Source organism: Urocampus carinirostris, chromosome 12 (genome assembly GCF_059441175.1).
Source record: "Urocampus carinirostris isolate Australia breed hairy pipefish chromosome 12, RoL_Ucar_1.0, whole genome shotgun sequence".
Lineage (NCBI taxonomy): Eukaryota > Metazoa > Chordata > Actinopteri > Syngnathiformes > Syngnathidae > Urocampus > Urocampus carinirostris.
The window spans coordinates 13,954,456-13,975,701 of record NC_142360.1 but is presented as its reverse complement, the minus strand read 5'-3'; the positions used below and the strand labels follow the sequence as shown (position 1 = coordinate 13,975,701).

At 39.1% G+C, this 21,246-nt stretch overlaps 1 protein-coding gene across 3 annotated transcripts; it reads right to left on the bottom strand.

Annotated features, from left to right (window-relative positions):
* Positions 1 to 40: 40 nt before the first annotated feature.
* On the bottom strand, positions 41 to 6,986 carry glrx2 (glutaredoxin 2). Of its 3 annotated transcripts, none has more exons than XM_088349346.1 (4): positions 6,906 to 6,986; positions 6,129 to 6,195; positions 3,252 to 3,428; positions 41 to 840 (listed from the first exon to the last, which is right to left on the bottom strand). In XM_088349346.1, exons 2-4 carry the CDS (start codon positions 6,192 to 6,194, stop codon positions 679 to 681), a joined length of 405 nt encoding a protein of 134 aa, XP_088205472.1. In that variant the 5' UTR covers position 6,195; positions 6,906 to 6,986; the 3' UTR covers positions 41 to 678. The 3 variants fall into 3 exon arrangements, with proteins under 3 accessions (XP_088205472.1, XP_088205470.1, XP_088205471.1); XM_088349344.1 differs by lacking the exon at positions 6,906 to 6,986 and adding an exon at positions 6,703 to 6,899; XM_088349345.1 differs by lacking the exon at positions 6,906 to 6,986 and adding an exon at positions 6,282 to 6,678.
* Positions 6,987 to 21,246: the final 14,260 nt, after the last annotated feature.

The following is a 21,246-nucleotide window of genomic DNA, read 5'->3' as shown; positions in this document are numbered from 1 at the left end:
GTCATCTGTAACTTGAAAAGTGCTATATAAATGCAGACCATTTATCATTGTGTCAAGTCATGTTTATTTGTGACGCCCTTAATCACAAGGTGTCTCCAAGGGCTGCACAGAGCACATATCATTGCAAAGTACAGACTATTATGACAACATTCCCTGATCTAAAACCTACATGAGGGCAAGGAAAAACTCAAAAACCTCAACATGAGGAAAATGAAGAAACCTTGAGAGGGGACCCATGAGGTAATCCCCCTGCCAGGAACACCAGGCTGCGACACAGATATACACATAAAATATAGGTCATTCATAAGCTATAGAATAGAAGTGTGTTTTAAACCTAGATTTTAACAGTTCCACGGAGGTTTAAGTTGTCAATACATCATTGCATTCATTGTGGCACGTAATCAGCAATGCTCGTCACTTATAATGCTTATTTTGAGGTGAAAAAAAATGTGAAACAGAATATTATATGGATTTTTAAACAGAAATTAAGGGTGCACAATATAAACCATTGCGCGTTATACACAAATAAATACAGTATGTAAGGCAACACAGTAAACTCTTGGAAGAAAATGTGATGCATGAGGTTGCTGAATAAGACAACAGTCTTCAAAATCGTACATCTCGAAAAATGAAACAGTTATAAATACATAACAATAAAAAAGGGATTAAAACGGTTAGTCATGTTGTAGATTCAAACCGTCCGCTGCCTGAACCTTCGGAGTGGGGAGCACAGCATGGAGCGCATTGATTGATGAGGGGCAATAATTTGCCCTGCTGATGAAGCTGTTTTGTGTCCGAGCCGCCTCCGATACAACTTCCGTTGATGAACACTCTCGGAACCTAAACACACATTTTGCTACTATGAGTCAGGCACGTTGCTAAGCTAAGTTTACGCTTACACGTCCTCGTAGCCTATTCTGATTTATTTCCTGGTTGTATTGATTTTAAGCGCCGGCATGACACAGCTAACCTTCTCTACAGCTAACCTGCTCCACACCAGCCTAACAACCAGGCTCCATACGAATTACCGATACGATGCAATATTCTTAAAAAAAAAGCATTGCACAATTGTTAAAACTTAAGCCAGCCTCTGATCTCTACTTGGTAAATATTGTGCCGATATTTCCCGGCATTCTTTGATCTTATTTTTCTCCTAAAAGTGGTTATTACATATTTATCCTGAAGTGTCATGTCGTATCTCGTTGCATACAATGTTTCACAACATCGATGTCAATAAAGACAATTCTAATGAAAAAATAATATCCTCAGAGATAAAATAGCACGAACTATGGTCAATTGTGTGAAAAATAAATGGGTTGGACATCATACGTATGGACTTTTATTGTGTTGTAATATTTTAATCATCCGGCATTTAAATTTTATATATAGGCCATAATAGGAACTTCATTAGCGCTGTTGAATGTATAATTGCAACGTTTTTTTTTATAGTCACTCAAATAGTAAATCAATTGATGTCAGGATAATGTATTATCGCGATGCAAATTAAGAGTGCTTGTCAATTTACCATTAGAGCTCTATTGAATGTTTACTATTGCTGTTTGAGATTCTACGTCACCCGTAAACTTGTAAACGTGGCATCAAATGGTCATATTATATATATATATAAGTTCAACTCTCGACATCTATTCCTTAGTTAAAGAGTTTATTCTAATTGAAAGGTCAATAAAATAAAAATCTTTAAATGAATAAGAATTAGAATTATTCTTATTGTAATTGTTAACAACACTGTAAACATTACTTAAGAGGAAATAAGATATGGCACCCCAGAAAAGACACGTGATAAAAGCAAACAAATCAATACAAAAAATACAAATAGAAGAGTTAGATTGAAGAATAGTGGTGGGAAAATACAGCTGGGACTGGCGCCCCGGTGACATCCAGTGGACATATTTGAAACTGTGGGTAATTGTTAGACGCTGCTAACCCTATACTGTACAACCCTATCCCATCAAAACGTTTTCCCCTCTCGTCTACTTGATTGACATTTTTTTACTTTAAAACGGCAAATTTCTCCAAAAATAGAGGAATTTTCATGCCTGAATGCAGTGTCTCATGACAAAAAGTTACCGGACACCAGGGCAGACAACACTGAAAAATTGCCTGCCCAGCCATAAAGTTGCATGCCCAATTTTTCACAACTTGAAACACAATAAGACGACTAATCGCAAAAAAATAGAAATAAAATAAATGAAAAAAATAAACAAATAAATAATAAATTGTTGCAAAGAATTAAAGATTGATATTCAGAATATATAACAGAACAACACTTTAAAATTCAGTTTATTATAAATCTACTTATAACATTCATTGCACGTATATGGCATCCCAGTTTTCCATCTGCCGTCAGTATGTAACAGTATTTACTCATCTTCATTCATGCAATGTTTGTGTTGCTTTGCCTGCTACAAGAGACGTGAACTCCTCTTTCCACGATGCTTTTCATGTACGTTTCAGTTTTTTAGCGTCATCAATTTTGTAAACTTCTTTTGAATCTTCTGGGGCTGAGGTTTTGGCTTGATTCCTGGTAAGGATATGTCAGAGTGTGCAGTTTCCCCATGCGTGAGAAGATAAGTAGGACATTGTGGTTCAGCCTTTAAGCATATTTATTCCTCAACAGCAAGCAAACAAGAACACGGCTCCATTCAATACAACATGGCAATCAACAATTAGCAAAACGAAAAATGGTGCATGCCTAATGACGTCACACAATGGAAAACGTCTTACCGCAATACCACGAGAAAGAGTGCTATTAAACTGACAAATCTTAACAATTCCTAACCACTTATCCATTTTCTTGTGTTCTTTGTGCGTCTACTTTGGAAAATGATATGCAAATGCACGACCTTATAACGCCCGGGAAAGTCAGGAAGCACGAAGTTTTTCTATGCAGGCTTCTGATTGGCTGCAGAGTATGCAACTTGCCAAACAAACAGGAATTCCGAAATTTCCAAAACGAACGAAGATTTCGAAATCGGAATAAAACAGAAAAAAAAAATAATAATAACACACACCTGGGCAGAGACGTTTTGTAAGTTGTACGCCCGACGTAAAAGATGCACGCCCCGGGCCATATTGATCATGTTATTTCAGACACTGCAGAATGTGACATAACCTGTACCAGGGCTGTTTTGATATAAGCAAACAATGAGCTGAAATCACCCATGAGCGCTTTAGCTTTGCCAATTATGAATAATCAAGCCCCATCTCAAGAATCATAACAAGGTTCTTACCGTCCTGACACCAGTCATTTGAGCCAAAGCCTCTTGTAGTTTCCTTCCATCGCTGTGCTCATCCAGTTCAATGACTTTGTAAGTGGCACCGATTTCATTGAACACATTCTTGGCCATTTTGCAGTACGGGCACGTGGTCTTGGAAAATATCACGACGCAGTTCTGTGACACCAACTCCTGAAGAGGCGAAAAATATAGGATGAATACATTTTGACCACTAGTATTTTTACGCAGATCCCTTTGAAACAAGTATGGTGATTTGAATAATGCATTGAATATGCCTGGATATGGGACTGTCCTATTTGCATCCATCATCACACATACAGTTACTCCTCACCTTACGAACATTCTAAATACGAAAAACGGTAGATAGAACATTTTTGGGGGGGATGTCGAAAAATATCCGGACAGTGCTGTAAGTTAGATTTTGTATTGTGCACCCTATTTACGGGTACAGGACAGTACTGTGAAGTGTCTGCTGCCGCAACATGGCGGCGCATGGATGCATGCTTGCGGCTAGTTGCTCTCCAACTAATCTTCTATTTATTGCCGTTCTCTTGTCTTTTTTGCTTTCACTTTTGGACACATGTGTGGCCAAAAACACTTACAGTAGGGACGAACTTATTCGGTTGGGTGGGCGTCTAAATTTTGACTTTTCGGGCACTTTTTATACCGCCTATGATATACCGAGCGAACTTCAAAGAGATCCAGCATCCTTGTGGACAGCTATTCCTCTTAATAAACGACGCCAACGGCGCCGTAAGGACAGAAAACAGAAGCGTGGTTGCCGTGCAGGTAGATGTGTGAAGCGTGCGAAGTCTAAGCAGCAAGATGGACGCGAGGATGTAACTAATTCCACCATTCATTCCTCGCCGGACAACCGAAGCTTTACACTCAGCGCACACGAAAAGCAACAACCGCGGCATCTTTTGAAGATCTCGACAAAGACTACAAAGAGTTCAGCTAAGTCAAATGATTCAGCAAAGCTAAAATTTGGTCTGTTAAATATTAGATCGCTTGCTCCAAAAGCTTTACTTGTTGATAACATTATTCGTGATTATAAACTTAACTGTATGGGTCTTTGTGAAACTTGGTTACGCCCGGATGAGTATTTAGCGCTAAATTATGCTTCTCCCCCAGACTACGAGAGTAGCCATATAGCGCGCACGTTGAAAAGGGGTGGTGGTGTTGCGCTAATTTCTGAAAAAATCGCTCAAATTTAATCCTCGTACCTCTAACAATTACAAGGCGTTTGAGGCTCTTGTGATGTGGTCCTCTCTATTGTCAATTTATGTAATAACTATCTATCGCGCACCTGGGCCATACACAACTTTCTTAGACGAATTTGATGAACTTTTGTCTGAACTAGTAACCTATGCAGACAAAATTATAATCATGGGGGACTTTAACATTCATATGAACTCCCCACTCAGTTCACTTACTATTGCGTTTAAGTCTCTAATTGATGCATTTGGTTTTAATCAACTGGTTGATTTGCCAACCCATAAAGATGGGAACACGCTAGACTTGATTCTGACTCGAGGAGTTTTAACCTCAAACATTATGGTGTTACCGTGTACTACCGTTATCTCGGATCATTATTTAGTTACATTTGAGGTGCTAGCTAAATGTAGAGTTAAAAAAGCTGAAGGATTTAGCGGACGCAATATAAGCACTGGCACAGCTTCTGAGCTCTTTGAACTCCTTCCTTCTTATGTGATTGCCCCCTATGTTCTTGCTCAGAGCCTCTGTTTGGAAAATGCTGGTCGACTGGTGATCCCAAAAGCCAAGAAGAAATCCACAGGTTCAAAAGCATTCTCCATTCGAGCCCCGGTGCAATGGAATGCTCTGCCCTCTGAGATTTGATCAGCAACCTCAGCTTATGAGTGATAGCGACCTTAGGGAGCTGTCAACCGGACATTCTCCTATTACCTATATTTCATGATGATGTCTGTGTATTGTCTATTGATGCCCTTGATACATCCATTGCAGCCTGGTCATCCTGGAAGGGGGCGGCAGTATCTCAGGAGGTAGAGCGATCGTTTTAGGATTAAGGGATCCCAGTTCGAATCCCGGCTTGTCCGTGTTACATGTCGAAGTGTCCTTGGGTAAGACATTGAACCCCCAATTACCCCCAATAAGCAGGTTAGCGCCTTACATGGCTGCACAGATCACGGCCGCTATTGGGAAATGTGAAGCACAATGTAAAGCGCTTTGGGAAGTCATTGACTTGAAAAGCGCTATATAAATGCAGATCATTTCATTTCATTTCATTACCTCATGTGCGGCCCCTTCTCAAGTTTTTATCATTCCCTCATGCTGAGGATTTTGAGTTTTCTTTGTCCTAGATTTTAGTTTAGGGGGTAGTGTGATAGTAGTCTGTACAGCCCTTTCAGTCTTCTTGTGATTAACGGCTATACCAATAAGCACGTCTTGACTCTAAAAGGCTTTGAAGAATTTGTAGGGATATTCACCCCCAATGTCCTTCAATTTTGCTAAGTAATGGTTGAACTACTCATAAGTGTAAAAATAAGGGTTCATCTTTACTTTTGATCGGCATGTTTTCCCTTAGGCAAAATTTAAAAAGTGCAAGGCACCATAAGTTTGGTCTTAGGATTAGTAGGGACATAAAACATATTTTAAATGATCACACAATACTGGTGGGAACCAAACGATGATTGCTTGATTTTGGTGGGGACATGTCTCCCCTGTCTATGCCAAAACTACACCGTTACAAGGCTTGCAACTGGAAAGCCATATATGGTGAAATTTTATTTGATAGATGGTATTTGCAGAAATACAATGGTGCATGGCTCACTAAATAATTGCATTAAGCCTTATTGCATTTGTTTAGGGTTGGATCAGGGTTGTACTTACATGAACAAACTGTGAGCAAGCTGTGCTGGATGAACCCCTTGTCGTAGAGGATACAAAATTGCCCATTCTGAAATAAGAACAAAATAGGTTACTTGCAACAAATAATTGCACAAGATTGGATTGATCATCATCATTAAAAGTCATTATTTTAACCTTGAAAATGGCACAATATCACAAGATCTTGTGAAAGCAAGAAATAGATACAGGCACAAAATTGTTAATCGTCTCTTCCATAGATCCATTTAGACTAACAACGTGTCCCGCTGCGTTGCTTAGCTCGTTGTCATGTCGTAGGGAACTGCTTTGTAAAAGCGTCTTAATCCAGGATTACAAAACAAAACCGGTGACGTGCCGAACACCCAAGAACTTGACAAGCACTTTAAGGCGAAGCACACCGCTGTAAGGAGCCCACCGATTGCAAATGAACTGTGAATGTGTTTAATTGCTGTTAAAAGTGTCAATAAAATTGTTCAAACCAAAAAATCCAGCCGATATTTTATCAAACATACTCTTTCTAATGAGACAAAAATGGGTTGTATAATAGGGTAAAAGACGGAATTTGGAAAAGTATAACCTTTGACAGCGCGTCCATGCCGCTCGGGGCAAACATCCAGCTCGAGAAAACATCGAAACCAAACTTGCAAGACAAAACACAATACAATGAAAATAATAATTTCGCCGCATGAAAAGTGCAGTTAACACTAAAAGATGTTTGTTATTGTAAAGCATTTATGAATGTTTGTCTATGTCCTTGCATAAATCAACATGCACACTTACGTGAAAGCCGGAAGTATTCGTCGGAGGTCCTCGCGACGCAGGGAAATGACGTCATAGTACACATGGGCCTCGCTTCCAATCCAGCCGCGATTGTTTAGAAAAAAGTCATAAAGAAGAAATTACGTTTATTCAGTAGATGTATCAAAGATGTTATATAACGAAATTGTGAATATGCTTGATTGCTGTTAAGATTGTCGAGAAGGGTTGTTAAAACATCACATTGTTTGTTTGCTGTTATTAGTTTCAATAAATTTGTTCAAACCCAAAAAAAGATGTATTAAATCTTAGTCCATATATCGCAGCAATTGCTCTGAATATATCAGAGCGAAGCGAAGCAGTTCCATGTTTCATAACGAATCCGAAACGATCAAATTAAAAATTACATGAAAATGCCTTGAAAACAACAGAAATATGTGATCAGTAGAAAATACTTGTATGCTTTTGCAAAAACTAGCACCCTATACAACATATTTTGTTTCTTTGTAAATTGTTTTCTTTCTATTGTTCATCTTTATACTTTATATTTGTTTTTGTTTCAAACTGCAGGTACTTAAAAATGCACGCATGTATGAGAGTGCATGTATTTTGTCTTATTTTTTCTTCTATTTTTCTTTTTCTCCTTCTTTTTTTGCCTTTAAAAACACTGTCACTTTAAATAGTTTATTGGTCCAGATCTGAATAAACAAACAAATAAATACATCAATAATAACTACATGAATTCCTTGTCTCTATGATGAAATTGTTCTCTTTAATGATTTTACAAAATGGATTACCTTGATAATCAGTTTATATTTGGTTTAAATTTGATTCAAATTACCATTTTATTTTCTTAAAAAATCACAATTACATTTAAAAAAAAGAAGTTGAAAATCAATTTATGAACAACTGGTACAAAATCACAATTTTACTGTTGTTTCCACAATATTGCAAGTTCTCATACAACATGGTGACCCTTTTAATACAGCCCAAGCCACCACAATATTATGATCATTGCTGTCATAATTATTAAAGGTGTGTGAGTATTATTCAGCGCTTCTTAGTGGTAAAAAAATATGTTAAATAGAGACCAAATAAACTAAATATAAATACAATTACAACGTTTAGTTAAAGATAAATGAACAATGTAACCTGGAAACAACTTCTTGCTTTTTGAGTTTTTCCTTGCCCTCATGTAGGTTTTAGATCAGGGGATGGTGTAATAATAGTTTGTTGTTTGCCATCATCTGTGGTCTGTGCAGCCCTTTGAGACTCCTTGTGATTAAGGGCGTCACAAATAAACATGACTTGACTTGCTTGGAGGGGGATGGGCGCCACCAGGCTGTACTTGCATAAGACACACCTCAGGAAATGGTGCCTCCATGAGCCTAGTGGTTAAGGGATCCGTCCATCCATCCATCCATCTATTATCTGCACCGCTAATCCTCAGTAGGGCCGCGGGGGTGCTGGAGCCCATCCCAGCTATCTTCAGGCAGTAGACAGGGAACACCCTCAATTGGTTGCCAGTCAGTCACAGGGCACACAGTGACAACTCACTAGCTCATTGATATGGAACAATTTGAACTTGCCATTAAGGTATCCAACCCAAACAAAAAAAATGAAAAAAAAGGGGGGACCAAGATCATGTAGTTGTTTGGGTTCACATTTTAAGCTCGTAATATAGCGAGTTGAGCAAAAAACTTTCTCAACACACACTGTGTTCACTCTCTAAATGTCCCCAAGAATTTGGGATGTTTTGTCATCTCTGTCTCTAGTGTCAGTGATTAAAATGATGATGGACACAATCAGTCTATAAGCACAATATGAAAATGTGAGACATACGTGAATGAGTGCATGAAGTGAATGATTTGATTCTTGAAAGGATGCTGTGGAAGAGAGCAGTACATTGCAGTAATCATTTCATGTTATTTCATTTATATGTTTATACTTGTTTGTTGATATCTCTTAGTTGCACATTAATTATATGGTACTTTTCTGTTACATTTTCTAAGTCTTTGGTCATTTAGTCATGTTTTGTACTCAGAAACCTGGGGCAGCTGTGGGGGTCCTTAGAGTGAGCGCACCAGTGAATGTTTGTGGAATGAATGAGACCGCAGAGAGAGGAGTGAACTGACATGGCGAATGAAAACAGCAAGCTATGCAAACATGTAAAAGAACAAAATGTTAAAACAAGGCACAATCGATTTCATCATTGTCCTTTGAAGTGTGCGCCGCAAATATGCTTTTAAATACAATTGTAATCCAGCGAAATCATCCTTATTATTACTAAATGTATCTGTAATTTCATCAAGTATTTTTTCTGTAACTTTAACGCAATACATTACCTTTTTTTTGTATCCTAAGTACGTTACGCCGTTACATGTATTCCGTTACTCCCCAAGCCTGGTAGTGTTTTGGCTAAGTGTTTGTTTGCAAGCTGTCAGGATTGCACAAGTCAAGAAATATGAAGGTATCTCTGCCTCCACAGGTTGATGTACTTGCATTTTTTTTCTATTTATTTTGTTATGTGGCAATTTTAAAGCAGTTTTAGGGGGTCAGCTTGTTACATGCTACATTTTGGTGTCAGTAATCTGCAGGGTAACTGAACTAGTTTGAAACAAATTAACTAGTAACTGTAACCATTTTTTTCTCCGTAGCAGGATTGTTTATGTACTATAATTATCTTACTTTGAATGGCTTTTTATTTTGGCTCTACACATGTCATCAAAGTGACATGCGCCTCACATTTTCCTCACGGCGTAGCATTTGTGGCCATGCTACTTCTGGTTGCTACTTTTACATCATATCATTCTGATCACGATCAAATCATTCAGCTCAAGTTCCATCAAACTTTGCCTACAACAGATGGAGTTTTCCAGGGGTCCATCTTGGGTCCAATTGTAAACCTATTTGATACATGGCATCCTCTAGAACAGACCTAGGCACTACCGTCCTCGAGGGCAGCATGAACTGAAGAACGTTAAACTCCAAAACCATGAAGAACATGCAGCCCTGGAGGACCAGAGTGCCCAGGTTTGCTCTAGAACATTGGCCCCAACGCGGTGCCCGCAGAAACCATGTTGTCCCATATGAATACCTGACTTGTCCGCGGACAGGTTCTGAAAATATCTCACCGGTGATGGGTCATTGTGGTTTTCCACGAAATTTGATGTTTGATGTTTAAATGGGGTCAGCAACACGGCGCAGTGGTTAGCGCGTGTGCAGCACAGTTGTGGCTGGCAACCAGTTCAGGGTGTCCCCTACCCACTGCCAGAAGACAGTTGGGATAAGCTCCAGCTCACCCGCGACCCTACTGAGGATAAGCGGTGCAGATAATGAATGAATGAATGTTTAAATGGTTGACTGAGCTTATTTTAATTCAACTTCTAAGAATAACAACCATGCAATATGTCACGACCGGAACGCAAGTAGGACCCAGATGCGTAATGCTAATCACAAGTTTATTAAGATGTAGAGGAAAGGCAGCGCCCGCGATCCGATACTCGCTGGATGCGGCAAGAGAGCCGCTCACAGAATCGGAACGTGTTCCGAATGCGGAAGAGGATCTTCCGGAGCGGGAGACCGGAGTGTAGTAGACGGAAAAATAGGTCGTTAGCCGGGACGGGAGATCAAAATGTGGTCTGGGTCAAAAAACGGGTCGTAGCCGGAGACAAATAGGGAAATCAGGAACGGACGGGTGGAAAACGGGTGAAAACGGGAACCTGCTGCATTGGTTAAACTGTTGCTGTCAACTCGAGTTTTTGCATGATGTCAGTTATTATATTTAATGTTGATGATGACTACTGGTTATTTTTCAGTGACGTACTCAACACTGGTCATGAGTCAGCTATGTTTTTGTTCTTATTTTGTGTGTGTATCTTTGATGGATTGGACTTGGCTCATGTCAACTGAAAAGGCCACTGCCGTTGACGCTGACATTTGTTTCCAGGGCGCTTACAACTGCGTGTCAAGTGTGTTTCTCATTCCCGCTGTCGAAACCAATGGCCGTTTTTGTAGAAGTGGAACACATGGGTGGGCGCAGGTGGCACGATTCGATTGGTGGCACGGCAGGTTAGCGCTGAGACGTTTTGAGGGTTCGGGGCATTCTTTTGAATTCAGGGCGGACGCCAGCCAGCATGTGTTTCTCCGATTGGAGGAGCAGAGGCGCTTGTTTTACCGGCTGAAGGTGTCAGAGGAGATTTCACGGCTCTTCGAACACAGTAATCCTGCAAATCTTGATACGGGATGGCAAATCAAACACACCAGAGGAAGCGACTGAAACACTCGACTTCCACGCAAATGGGTTTTGTGTCTGATAGCTAACGGGTAAGATCAAACACAAACCAGTAAAGTCAGGATGCATGTAACAAATCTTTACGGCATTGTCAGAATCTGTTTGTCATGTCAAATGAAATAATAACATTTAGAGAGACATTGTGTTTTATTTAGCGCCTTCTATTGCTAAAAAAAACTTCATTCATTAAAAGAAATATAATTGATTTTAATAAAAAGCAAAAATACTTGTACTATCATATTACGGTTTACAGATTCCTTAACCACCTGGGTTGTAGGGGCACCACCTTCTGGGGTGTGTCTTGGGAAACGATAGCCTGGCGGGGCTCATCTCTCTTCAGGCCTTTTCTTTGGTTTGGGGTTTTCACCTTCTTGAAACAATAGTACTGGTTTCTATGGTTTTCAGTGGTAGGAGAAGCGTTACTGTATATCTTACTCAGATACAGCTCCTTTGTTATATGGTGGCTGTTTTTTTTTGGTGTAAAGCGTCATCTCGCTCTTCAGAGATGAGCTGAACTTTGGCATTGACTGGCAGCTATGTGTTTGCGACAATAGTAATAATCCATCCTAAATCACTGGGAAAAACATATTGTTTCAAAATGTAGAGTGGCCTGTTTTGTTCATATTCAAGTCCTACAATACGCGTTTCATCACTTGTTGCTTTCATATTTTTCATTGTACCAGGATGTAATTATTTAAAGCCTGGCCATTTTGAAAAAAATACTTGTAGGTCAAGCGCCTGTGCGGCACAGTTCTGAAGTCATGAGATCAAACCTTCCTGTGTGGAGTTTGCGTGTTCTCCCTGTGGCTCTTCTCCGGGCACTCTGGTTTCTTCTCACATTCCAAAAACATGCATGTCAGGTTTATTGGCCCATCAAAATTGTCCCTAAGTGTGAATTAGCGAGTGAGTTGTATGTCTCTCTGTGCCTTGCGAATGGCTGGCAACCGGTTCAGGATGTCCCCTGCCCACTGCCCGAAGATAGCTGGGATGGGTTCCAAAACCCCCGTGACCTTACTGAGGATAAGCGGTGCAGATAATGGATGGATGGACTTGTAGGTCAATCACTTTGTATTTGTTTTAGGTTACATGAGACTCCGTGCTTGATGGCTGTTGAGATTGTCGTGTTTGTTTTTGCTGCTGTTGGTGTCGGTGGATTTGTTCAGACCGAGGACAATCGACTTTGGCCTGGACGGATCTATTGACACTAACAAAGATGTTATATAATGAAATTGTGAATATGCTTGATTGCTAATAAGATTTTCGAGAAGGGTTGTTCAAACCTCACATTGTGTTTGCTGTTAAAAACGTCATATTGGAATATAATATTGTGAATGTGCTTAATTGTTGTTGAGATTGTCATGATTGTTTTCTGTTATTAGTGTCAATAAATTTGTTCAAACCAAAAAAAAGAGGAAGCTGACATAATTGGTCGTCATCGTGCAGCTACAGGTACCCCCTCAAACCAAAAACTTGTTAAAGGCTGGGCAAAAAGCGAACAGAATAAAAATGGTGCGGTTGGGTTAGTTTGAGTCTCTCTAGTCTGTATTTTTCCTCGTGCTTTGCATCACTTGCTTTCATGTACACTTGAATATACATTACAGCGACATGTCATGTTTAAATAATACACAGTGTCCCTTAAAGTACATACTGTGTAAATATATACACACACACACACACACACACACACACACACACACACACACACACACACACACACACACACACACACACACACACACACACACATATATATATATATATATATATATATATATATATATATATATATATATATATATATATATATATATATATATATATATTGTTCTTCAAATAAAACAAGAAGAAAAAAGCAAAATAATTGTCCTTAATTTAAGAAAGATTTTCTTTTTTACCAAGATTAGAAAAAATCAAAATCAAATAAGCAAAACCGTCTTCCATTTGCTAGATAAGATAATTTTGTATATTTTGAAGAACCTTGTATATATTTATAAAAACTAGCAGCGTCCGGTTAAGCTTACATGTCTTTGTATTTTTTTCCGTAATATTTAAGGGTTATCTTTGTATGTGTTTATTATCTTAACATGGTCTGTTTTCTTTTTCCAGGACGAATTTAAGATACATGTCTTGAAATAACATACATATTATATACCAAACCTATTTTCTGTCAAAGTCATGAGATTTTTTTTTGCTGTGCAATAGGTCTTGATGGATTCTCTACTTTTTAATCATACAAAAAACAGGAAACGCATTCTTTAAAGGAAGCTTCTAAGCTCGGCTTTGAGGAAACCAATTGTTTTTAGCATGACTTTTTTTATTTTTGTACAACTTTCTCTTGTCACCAAGTGTTGTGTAGCACAGACATTTTAAAAATAATTTATATAAATTATATTCAATTAAAAGACCCACAGAGTGATTCTCACGTGTGTCTTTTATTTTGCAGTGTTAGGTCTATGCGACGTTGATGATCAGTGCAGTTTCATCGTCATACAGAAGAGAGCGCAGTTGCCTCGTTTTTCTCTATCCCTGTTCAAATCCATAACACATTATCTCATACACCGTCGATTTAACGATAATAACAATAATAACAACAACAACAACAACAACAACAACAAGGATAATAATAATAATATCAACAACAACATCAGTAATAATAACAATAATAATAACAACATAAATGATAACAGTAATAACCTCAACAACAACAACAACAACTATAATAATAGTAAGAGTAGTAATACGATTACAACCTCTACTAGTACTATTATTGCTACTCATCTTACTACTGCATACTTTTGAATTTTTCACATTCCTCCGGATTTCATACAGTTTTTGATCATTTCAAATTGTGTATGCTGTATAACAATTTTTCTATGGGGATTTATTTAGTACAATCTAATGTTACATATTTTTTTTTATCACATTCGCCTAACACGTGAAATGTCTCCAGCTCGAGACTGGGTTGAAACAAATGTTGTCCTGGAGACCGACCGACCCACCGTCCGCCCGACCGACCGACCCACCGACCCACCGACCATCAGCACCATAACATTTACCGGAAGTGAGGAAATAACTGCATATACACAAATTATCTTTGTTTTTATTCTACATAGTCTCTCTTTCTGTAAGTGAATAGCTGCCGGGCTGTGTTTGTAGTCGTTATTGTAGCTTAATGAGGATAATTGCAATCATTATTAAGGGGAGAAATAGGCTAAGGTTGACAAGCATGTGACAATTAATCTTAATAAAAATTATAATTCATCTTTGTTATGTCAAAAAAATATTTTACAAATGTATTCTCATTGAATTTAACAGATGACAATTGCTCTTTGAGTTGTCTTCCCGAGTTTGCATTCATAAACAAAATAACAATACAAACAACTCGGTGGTTTATGTCTTAAGCAGCACTATCTGTTGGCGCCTTTATCGCTAGAAATCGTCAGGAGGCGAGGCGTTGTAGGCTGAGCTAGATAAGTAAGTTAAGCGGAAGACCTGCAGCAATCGCAATGTCGTTTTCCCGTCGGCTGCGAGAGTCGACCATACATCTTGCATCCAAGTCTTTTCCCGGTTCCTCTTGTATTTTTCTTCAACAATCTTTCCCCCATTCGTGGTTTTATCAGTTCCCTTCAGAGGCCTCAGAGAAAACTGACAGTGTTCAATGGGATTTTTTTTAAACCACAGCAAGAATTTGTGCCATGATAAAAAATTATCAGAGGGCCAATAATCTTTTCAAGATAGCTTTGAAAACACATAGGAAGCTAGGAATGAATCAGTTGAGAGTGCACCATTACATTGCTTTTGGCCCAAAGTCAGATAATGATTTGAAGCCGTATTGATTCCGTGGAAGTACATGCACTTTTAATTGGAGCAATTGGTTATTTTCATAAATGCTGACAAGGAAAGGACGGCCCCCGACAAACAATGGCATGGATATTTGGATTCAGGCTAAGGAGTGCAGATACTGGAAAATTGTCCTCGAGTCAAGTCACATTTATTTGTATAGCCCTTAATCACAAAAAGTCGCACACTGAACAAGCCACAATTACCACATCCCCTAAGCTAAAACCTGCATGCGGGGAAGGAAAAACAAAAACAAAAAACAAAACAATAAAGAGGAAAATAATAAACCCTGAAAAGGGGTCACACAAGCGGTAATCCCCCTTCCTGGATTACAAGGCTGCAATGGACCTTGTGCAAACTAAAATTGTGCAACAAGTCCAAGACCACAACAATGCAGTTTCCTATCTCAAACATGTGGGAAATGCGGATGATGACACGTCTCAAGTCCAAGTACTGGTCCGCTGACTCATTCAGGTTCGTCCTCCTCCTTCACTTCCCCACCAGCCAGGCAGCAGGAACAGACAGGAAATGAAAAGTATGAGTTTGGCATCAATCATAAGATATAGAATATAAGTATGTCTTAAGATTAGATTTAAAAACCTCCACTGAGGTTGCAAATCTTGTCTCAGGGGCAAAGTATTCCACAGCATTGTGACCTGAATGGAGAATGCTCTCAAGCCTGCAAATTTCTTCTTGGCTCTTGGGGTCACAAGTTGACCAGCATTTTCCGAGTGGAGGCTATGAGCAGGAAGATAGGGCACGACTGAATCAGAAAGCTATGAGGTGGCAAGCCTATGCAAATTTTTATAATTTAATAAAAGAACCTTAAAGTTTCATCTTAAGCACTCCGAAAGCCAGTGCAAGTCAGCTAAAATTGGGGGATATGTTCCAACTTACTTGTTCCAATCAAAAGTCTAACACCTGAATTTTGATTCTGGTGCAAACTCAATGCTCAATATCAAGAGAACACAGAGCAATATACAAACACTCCCCTCCTTACGACCATTCGACTTACGTAAAACGGTGCATACGTACATTTTTCTCGGGTTGTCAAATTATATCTTGACATTGCTGTAAGTTATATTTTGTATTGTGTGCACCTTTTTCCAAGTACAGGACATTACTATAGTGCTTCTTTCCACCGCTACCGGTGTGTGGCGCTATGAGAAGTCACCCAGCATCTTCTTCCTAGTCCGTGTGTAAACATCTCTCCTTCACCTGCTACTAATCCCACCGCTGCCACCAATATAGTGTGTCGTTTTGTGTTGGTAATGGATTTCTCCTCGTTCATGTAAAAACACTCAGAAACACTTACAGTCTCTTTGGAGAGCGACAACTGTCAGCACCCGTCTGTTGTAAACACACCAAACTCTCCAAACCTAAACTCTCGCGCTCCCCGACACTCTCGCACCAACTGTCGCGACATTTGTCGCCTTACTGACATTGTTCATGGACACCTCACATTGTACGTCTGCACTATCTCTAGCGTGCTAAGAACGTTGACATTTTCATTGTTTAATATCTCGTGCATCCATTCAATATGGTTGGTGTAAAGTATAAAGAAGAGGCGAGTCGTTTCTTTTCAAATGAACGTGGAAAAAGAAAGCTTGATGCGTTTGAAAAAAAATGTCGGAATGTTTTTTTAGCCCACTTTTTACCATGGAGGTGGACCTCTTGAAGCACATCTCCCAACCTTAAACATACAAAATATAGCACTGAAGCAACTTACGAACAAATTCAACCTACGAACGATCGTCCGGACGATCTCGTTCGTAAGTAGGGCAGCGTCTGTATTACAGTAATCGAGGTGAGATGTAACAAACGCATAGATTATTATCTCAGCATCGGCAAATCCTCGCTGTATTATGAAGGTAGAAAAAAAGCCTTTCTAGTAATTTTTCACATGTAACTGAAACAACAGATTCAGAAGAAATATGACACTTACATTTTTGACCCTATCATTTTAGGTGATATTACATTTATCAAGGGTCAGAGCAATCAGTAGCTCATTCACTTGTGTAAAGTAAAATGATGACTAAGCATAAAGTCCTTTTCAGTCAATATATTAAGACAAATGACTGACAAAATGTCCTCTAGGGTATTTAAAGAAGGGCGTCCCAGTGATAAGATTCTCATAAAAGTTGCTATTTCTATCCATGTGCACTTTTTTTGGATGTTGGATTTTGGGATAAATATGGTCTGATTCATTTTGGAAATGTTTTAGTTCAAAAAACAATGTCTAAAATTGGGACTTCCACACCCTTTAATTTTCATTTAAAAAATCTTGATACACACCATCTGTCAAAAAGATGAATCCCCCAGCACCAGTTTTATGTATTTCATCTTATCATTTTGCGTTATTTTTGCAGTGTTTTTGATTATCTGAGGTCACTGTGGCTAAATGTGGTCACTAATTTTGGTCACTTAATTTCTGGTTTGAGTGTATTATTAACCATTTTATTAAGGGTGACTACATTTTGATTTTGTTTAGCAAAAAAAACAAAACATTTAAAGTGAGCAAAATATTTCTGCCAGTGAAACAAAAGATTCCCCACTATGTATTTTTTTGTTATTTTTATCTAGTTAAATAATAGAATAATAAAAAAGAAAATCGTGCGCAATACCCCCGCGACCCTAATGAGGATAAGCGGTACGGCTGATGAGATGAGATGAGATCGTGCGCAATATTTTTCCATGTTTTTGATTTATTATTAGGCAGCACGGCAGCACAGTGGGTAGCACGTGGGCACAGTTCTGAGGTTGTGGGATCGAACCTTCCTGTGTAGTTTGCATGTTCTCCCCATGGCACTCAAGGTTCCTCCCACATTCAAAAAACATGCATGTCAGGTCCAAATTGTTCCTAGGTGTGAATGAGCGAGTGAGCTGTAGGTCTCTGTGTGCCCTGTGACTGGCTGGCAACCAGTTCAGGGTGTCCCCTGCCCACTGCCTTAAGATGGTTAGGATGGGCTCCAGCACCCCTGTGACCTCCCGGAGGATAAGCGGCTCCTATACAGGTGATTCCAATCACAAAGATCATTAATATCCCCTGCCAGCTTGCTAATGACCTGATAAATTGTATCAACCTGAGTTTAAGAAGAGAAACCTCCAAAATCAGGGAAGATATGCTGCCCTCGAGGATCAGAGTGGTTAGGGGTTGGGTTTAAGGTTAGGGGTAAGGGGGTTTGAGTTAGGTATAAGGGCTAGAGGGTTAGGGGGTTAGGGTTATGGTTGATATTGGGATAAGGGGATCCAGGTTTAGGGATAGAGTTTAGGGCGTTAGGATTATGGTTACATTTAAAGTTAAGGGCTTGGGATAGGGTTAGAGGCTAGTGGGTTTGGGTAAGTGTTAAGGTGACGTATAAGGGTTAAAAAGTTAGGAAAAGGGTTAGGGGTTAGGTTTTTTTTTGGTGAGGAATAGGTTAAAAATAAGGCTAAAAAAGTCAATAACACAAGAAAAGACAAAAATAGTCCGTCTCAAAAATGACTTTGTTCGGTTTCAAAGTCAAAGTGTAAAACATGTATTTTATAATATGTTTAGAAAACCACTTTTTGAGTCTAAATTTGGACCACCTTGTATGAGGTAAACACGACAATGACTAATTTGTACCACGTTGGATTGGCGAGACATAACCCAAATTTAGATATCTGTTTTTGGACTGCATCATGTCTTTGAAAGACCAGACCAAGTTTAGCGCAAAATCCAACTTCCAAAAGACATTTGGTGGTGGATGAGTGACACCCAAACAAGCACAATTCTTGGAATCAGTTCCGATATTTAAAACATATCCACTGACTCTGACTTGATGAGATAAATAGAAGAGATGGTGCTGGCCCAGGGTAAGACTATTATGACTGACTTGGATCTCGGCCTATTTAAAGTAGAATTCACGTGCAGGGCGTCATGCGTCAGCGTGGGCAAACGAGCTGTGTAGCCCAAACCGTGTCATCAATTTCCATCCTCCACTGCTGCCTCTCAGTCATTAATATTGTTTCTCTCACTGCATAACTCAAGGGATCAATCACCGGTCGCCATGGAAACAGAAATCAGTCATGCAGGTACTCTGCCGTGCATTGCTATGGTCTGCATGCATATATTCTGAAACCAGCAGCAGATTGGCGCTGGTCCAAATGGCACAACCTGCCACACCCGTCATTTCGTGGTATGGATTTAACCAGTAAGGGCGTTGCCGGCTTTTATTGATGAGGGAGGGGGAGTACTGTGGACTAAAACGCTCATCTCACGCACTAGAAAAACGACTAACCCATTGACAACCCATTGACAAAAAAAATGCTCGGTTCAAGTTAACTCAGTGGGTTGCAGGCTTTTGGCTTGGTAAAATAATGCTGAGAAGATACAAAAAAAACGGAGGGTCAATTACACTAAATAACAGTAGATGTTGATAATGCCCTGCTCATTCCCTTTTTCCTTTTTAGTCACTTGGTGCGTCTGAGAGGGACCACATCTCATTTCTTGTTATTTTGTTAATTTCATTTCCTTTTATGCCTATAATAATAGGTCCCAAGATATTTTGTAACATGAAAAGAAAAAGTGGAAAGCAGTGACTAAGTCAAAGAAGGAAATTATTGCGAATTACAAAAATGTTGTACGAGTGTCTGCCATCGAAGTGCTTCTGGAAGGTAGAGTAAATGGTTTAACAATTTTATATTTTTATCTGTAGTAACTACACAATTAGATAATTAATGCTGTTTAGATACACGCTTTATTCATATTTTTCTTTTACATTAGGATGTGGCTCTTTTAAAGCAGTTTTAGGGGATTTCTCATTAGGGTGGGATTGTCCTCAAGTCAGACCAGTTGAGAGCCAGTGGTTTAAGCAGCCCCCCCCCCCCCTCCTTTTTTTGTTGAGTTTTCATGTTTCTGAAATAAAAACAGATAAATCATCCTTAAATAATGTAAAGGGTTTGCTTTAATTTGTATTTTATTCAGCTTTTAGAAAGAGCAATCCTTTATTTGAAGCAGTTACCAAATCTGGCAATAGAAGGCAACAGTGTCTCCCGACTGACTTCCGACTAAGATACTAACAGAAGTCAATATTATCTAAAAGCAATAGTATTTCTATTTTGATATGATTAATTTATGATATTCATTTGTGCAGGCTATTCCGCTAAAGTTACCCATCCCACAGAGCCGAACCACATGACTTTTTGATGCTGAAACTGTCACCTTGGAGAAATCTCTGACGTCTTGAAGATTCAAGTTTTAGCCTGGATGACAGTTGAGGTCGAACAGACTTGCAATGCGGGCCCATTTGCCATTGAAGTGGTCTTTTTTCATCTTTATGGATTTGGGGCACCTCAAGTAAAGACTTACAACAGTTTTGGGTTAAATCTGATGTACATTATTCCAACTAAATGCAACTTTTATGCATCTCCTGTGACTTTTAAGTGTAGCTTGCTCTGTCCACTCCACGCATCGGCCCGGTATAGCAGTACCTCCGGGAACGGTGCATTCGCAATGATCGCAGCAAGGCTTTAGGGCTAGGAACTTAGCTTGGCCTTTTGGCTGAGAGTAAGTGTCCCGGCTCCTAGGCTGTGTAGCGTATTATGAACTGACCGATAATGGATAATGGATAATGAATAACGAAGATAGATCAATAACCCTTAAACCCCCCCCCCCCTTGTTTGATTGCTTTCATATCCTGCTTGAGCATCACACGCAATTATGCCGGTTTTATAGAATCCCGTGTATCAAACCACGTTGCAGTATTTATTTGTGTGTCTATATTTTATTTTCTGTGGATTGATCAATCCTTATTAATATCAATGAACTTCAAAATTGATAATTTAAAGCTATATAAAATATGTTTGGAAGATTGCATCGACTTTTTACACAATAGATTACCTATATATAAATTATTTTGTTCATAAAGAGCAGCACATAGACTTTAGGAGTCAGACATTAAAACATTTTTTTTTCCTATGCTATAGCTTATACATTGCTTTCTTGCTCTGCCAATTAAATTATGAATAACATACTGTATAGGTTCAATTATTTGTATAACTGATTGTGCCTTACCAGACAAACCTGTCTGCTCGGATAATAATATAAGCGCATCTTCTTTAGGCATCCGTGTAGACTCACACTTTTTCTTGAAAATGCTAATGTGTTGAATCTTTCCAAAGGCGTCGATTATGTTTTCATTCTGTCGTCACGACACTCCACCTGAAGGTCTCTCCTCAAAAAGCCGCATTGTCTTCTATTCTTGCTCA

Bases quoted from the DNA above. Each gene is read 5' to 3' on its own strand.
- glrx2 (XM_088349344.1), bottom strand. From the start codon at position 6,857: ATGCTTTACAATAACAAACATCTTTTAGTGTTAACTGCACTTTTCATG. The intron at 6,196-6,702 runs GTTATACTTTTC...TTCTTATTTCAG, and splicing joins GCATGGACGCGCTGTCAAAG to AATGGGCAATTTTGTATCCT. The intron at 841-3,251 runs GTAAGAACCTTG...ATGTGTGTTTAG, and splicing joins AAATGACTGGTGTCAGGACG to GTTCCGAGAGTGTTCATCAA.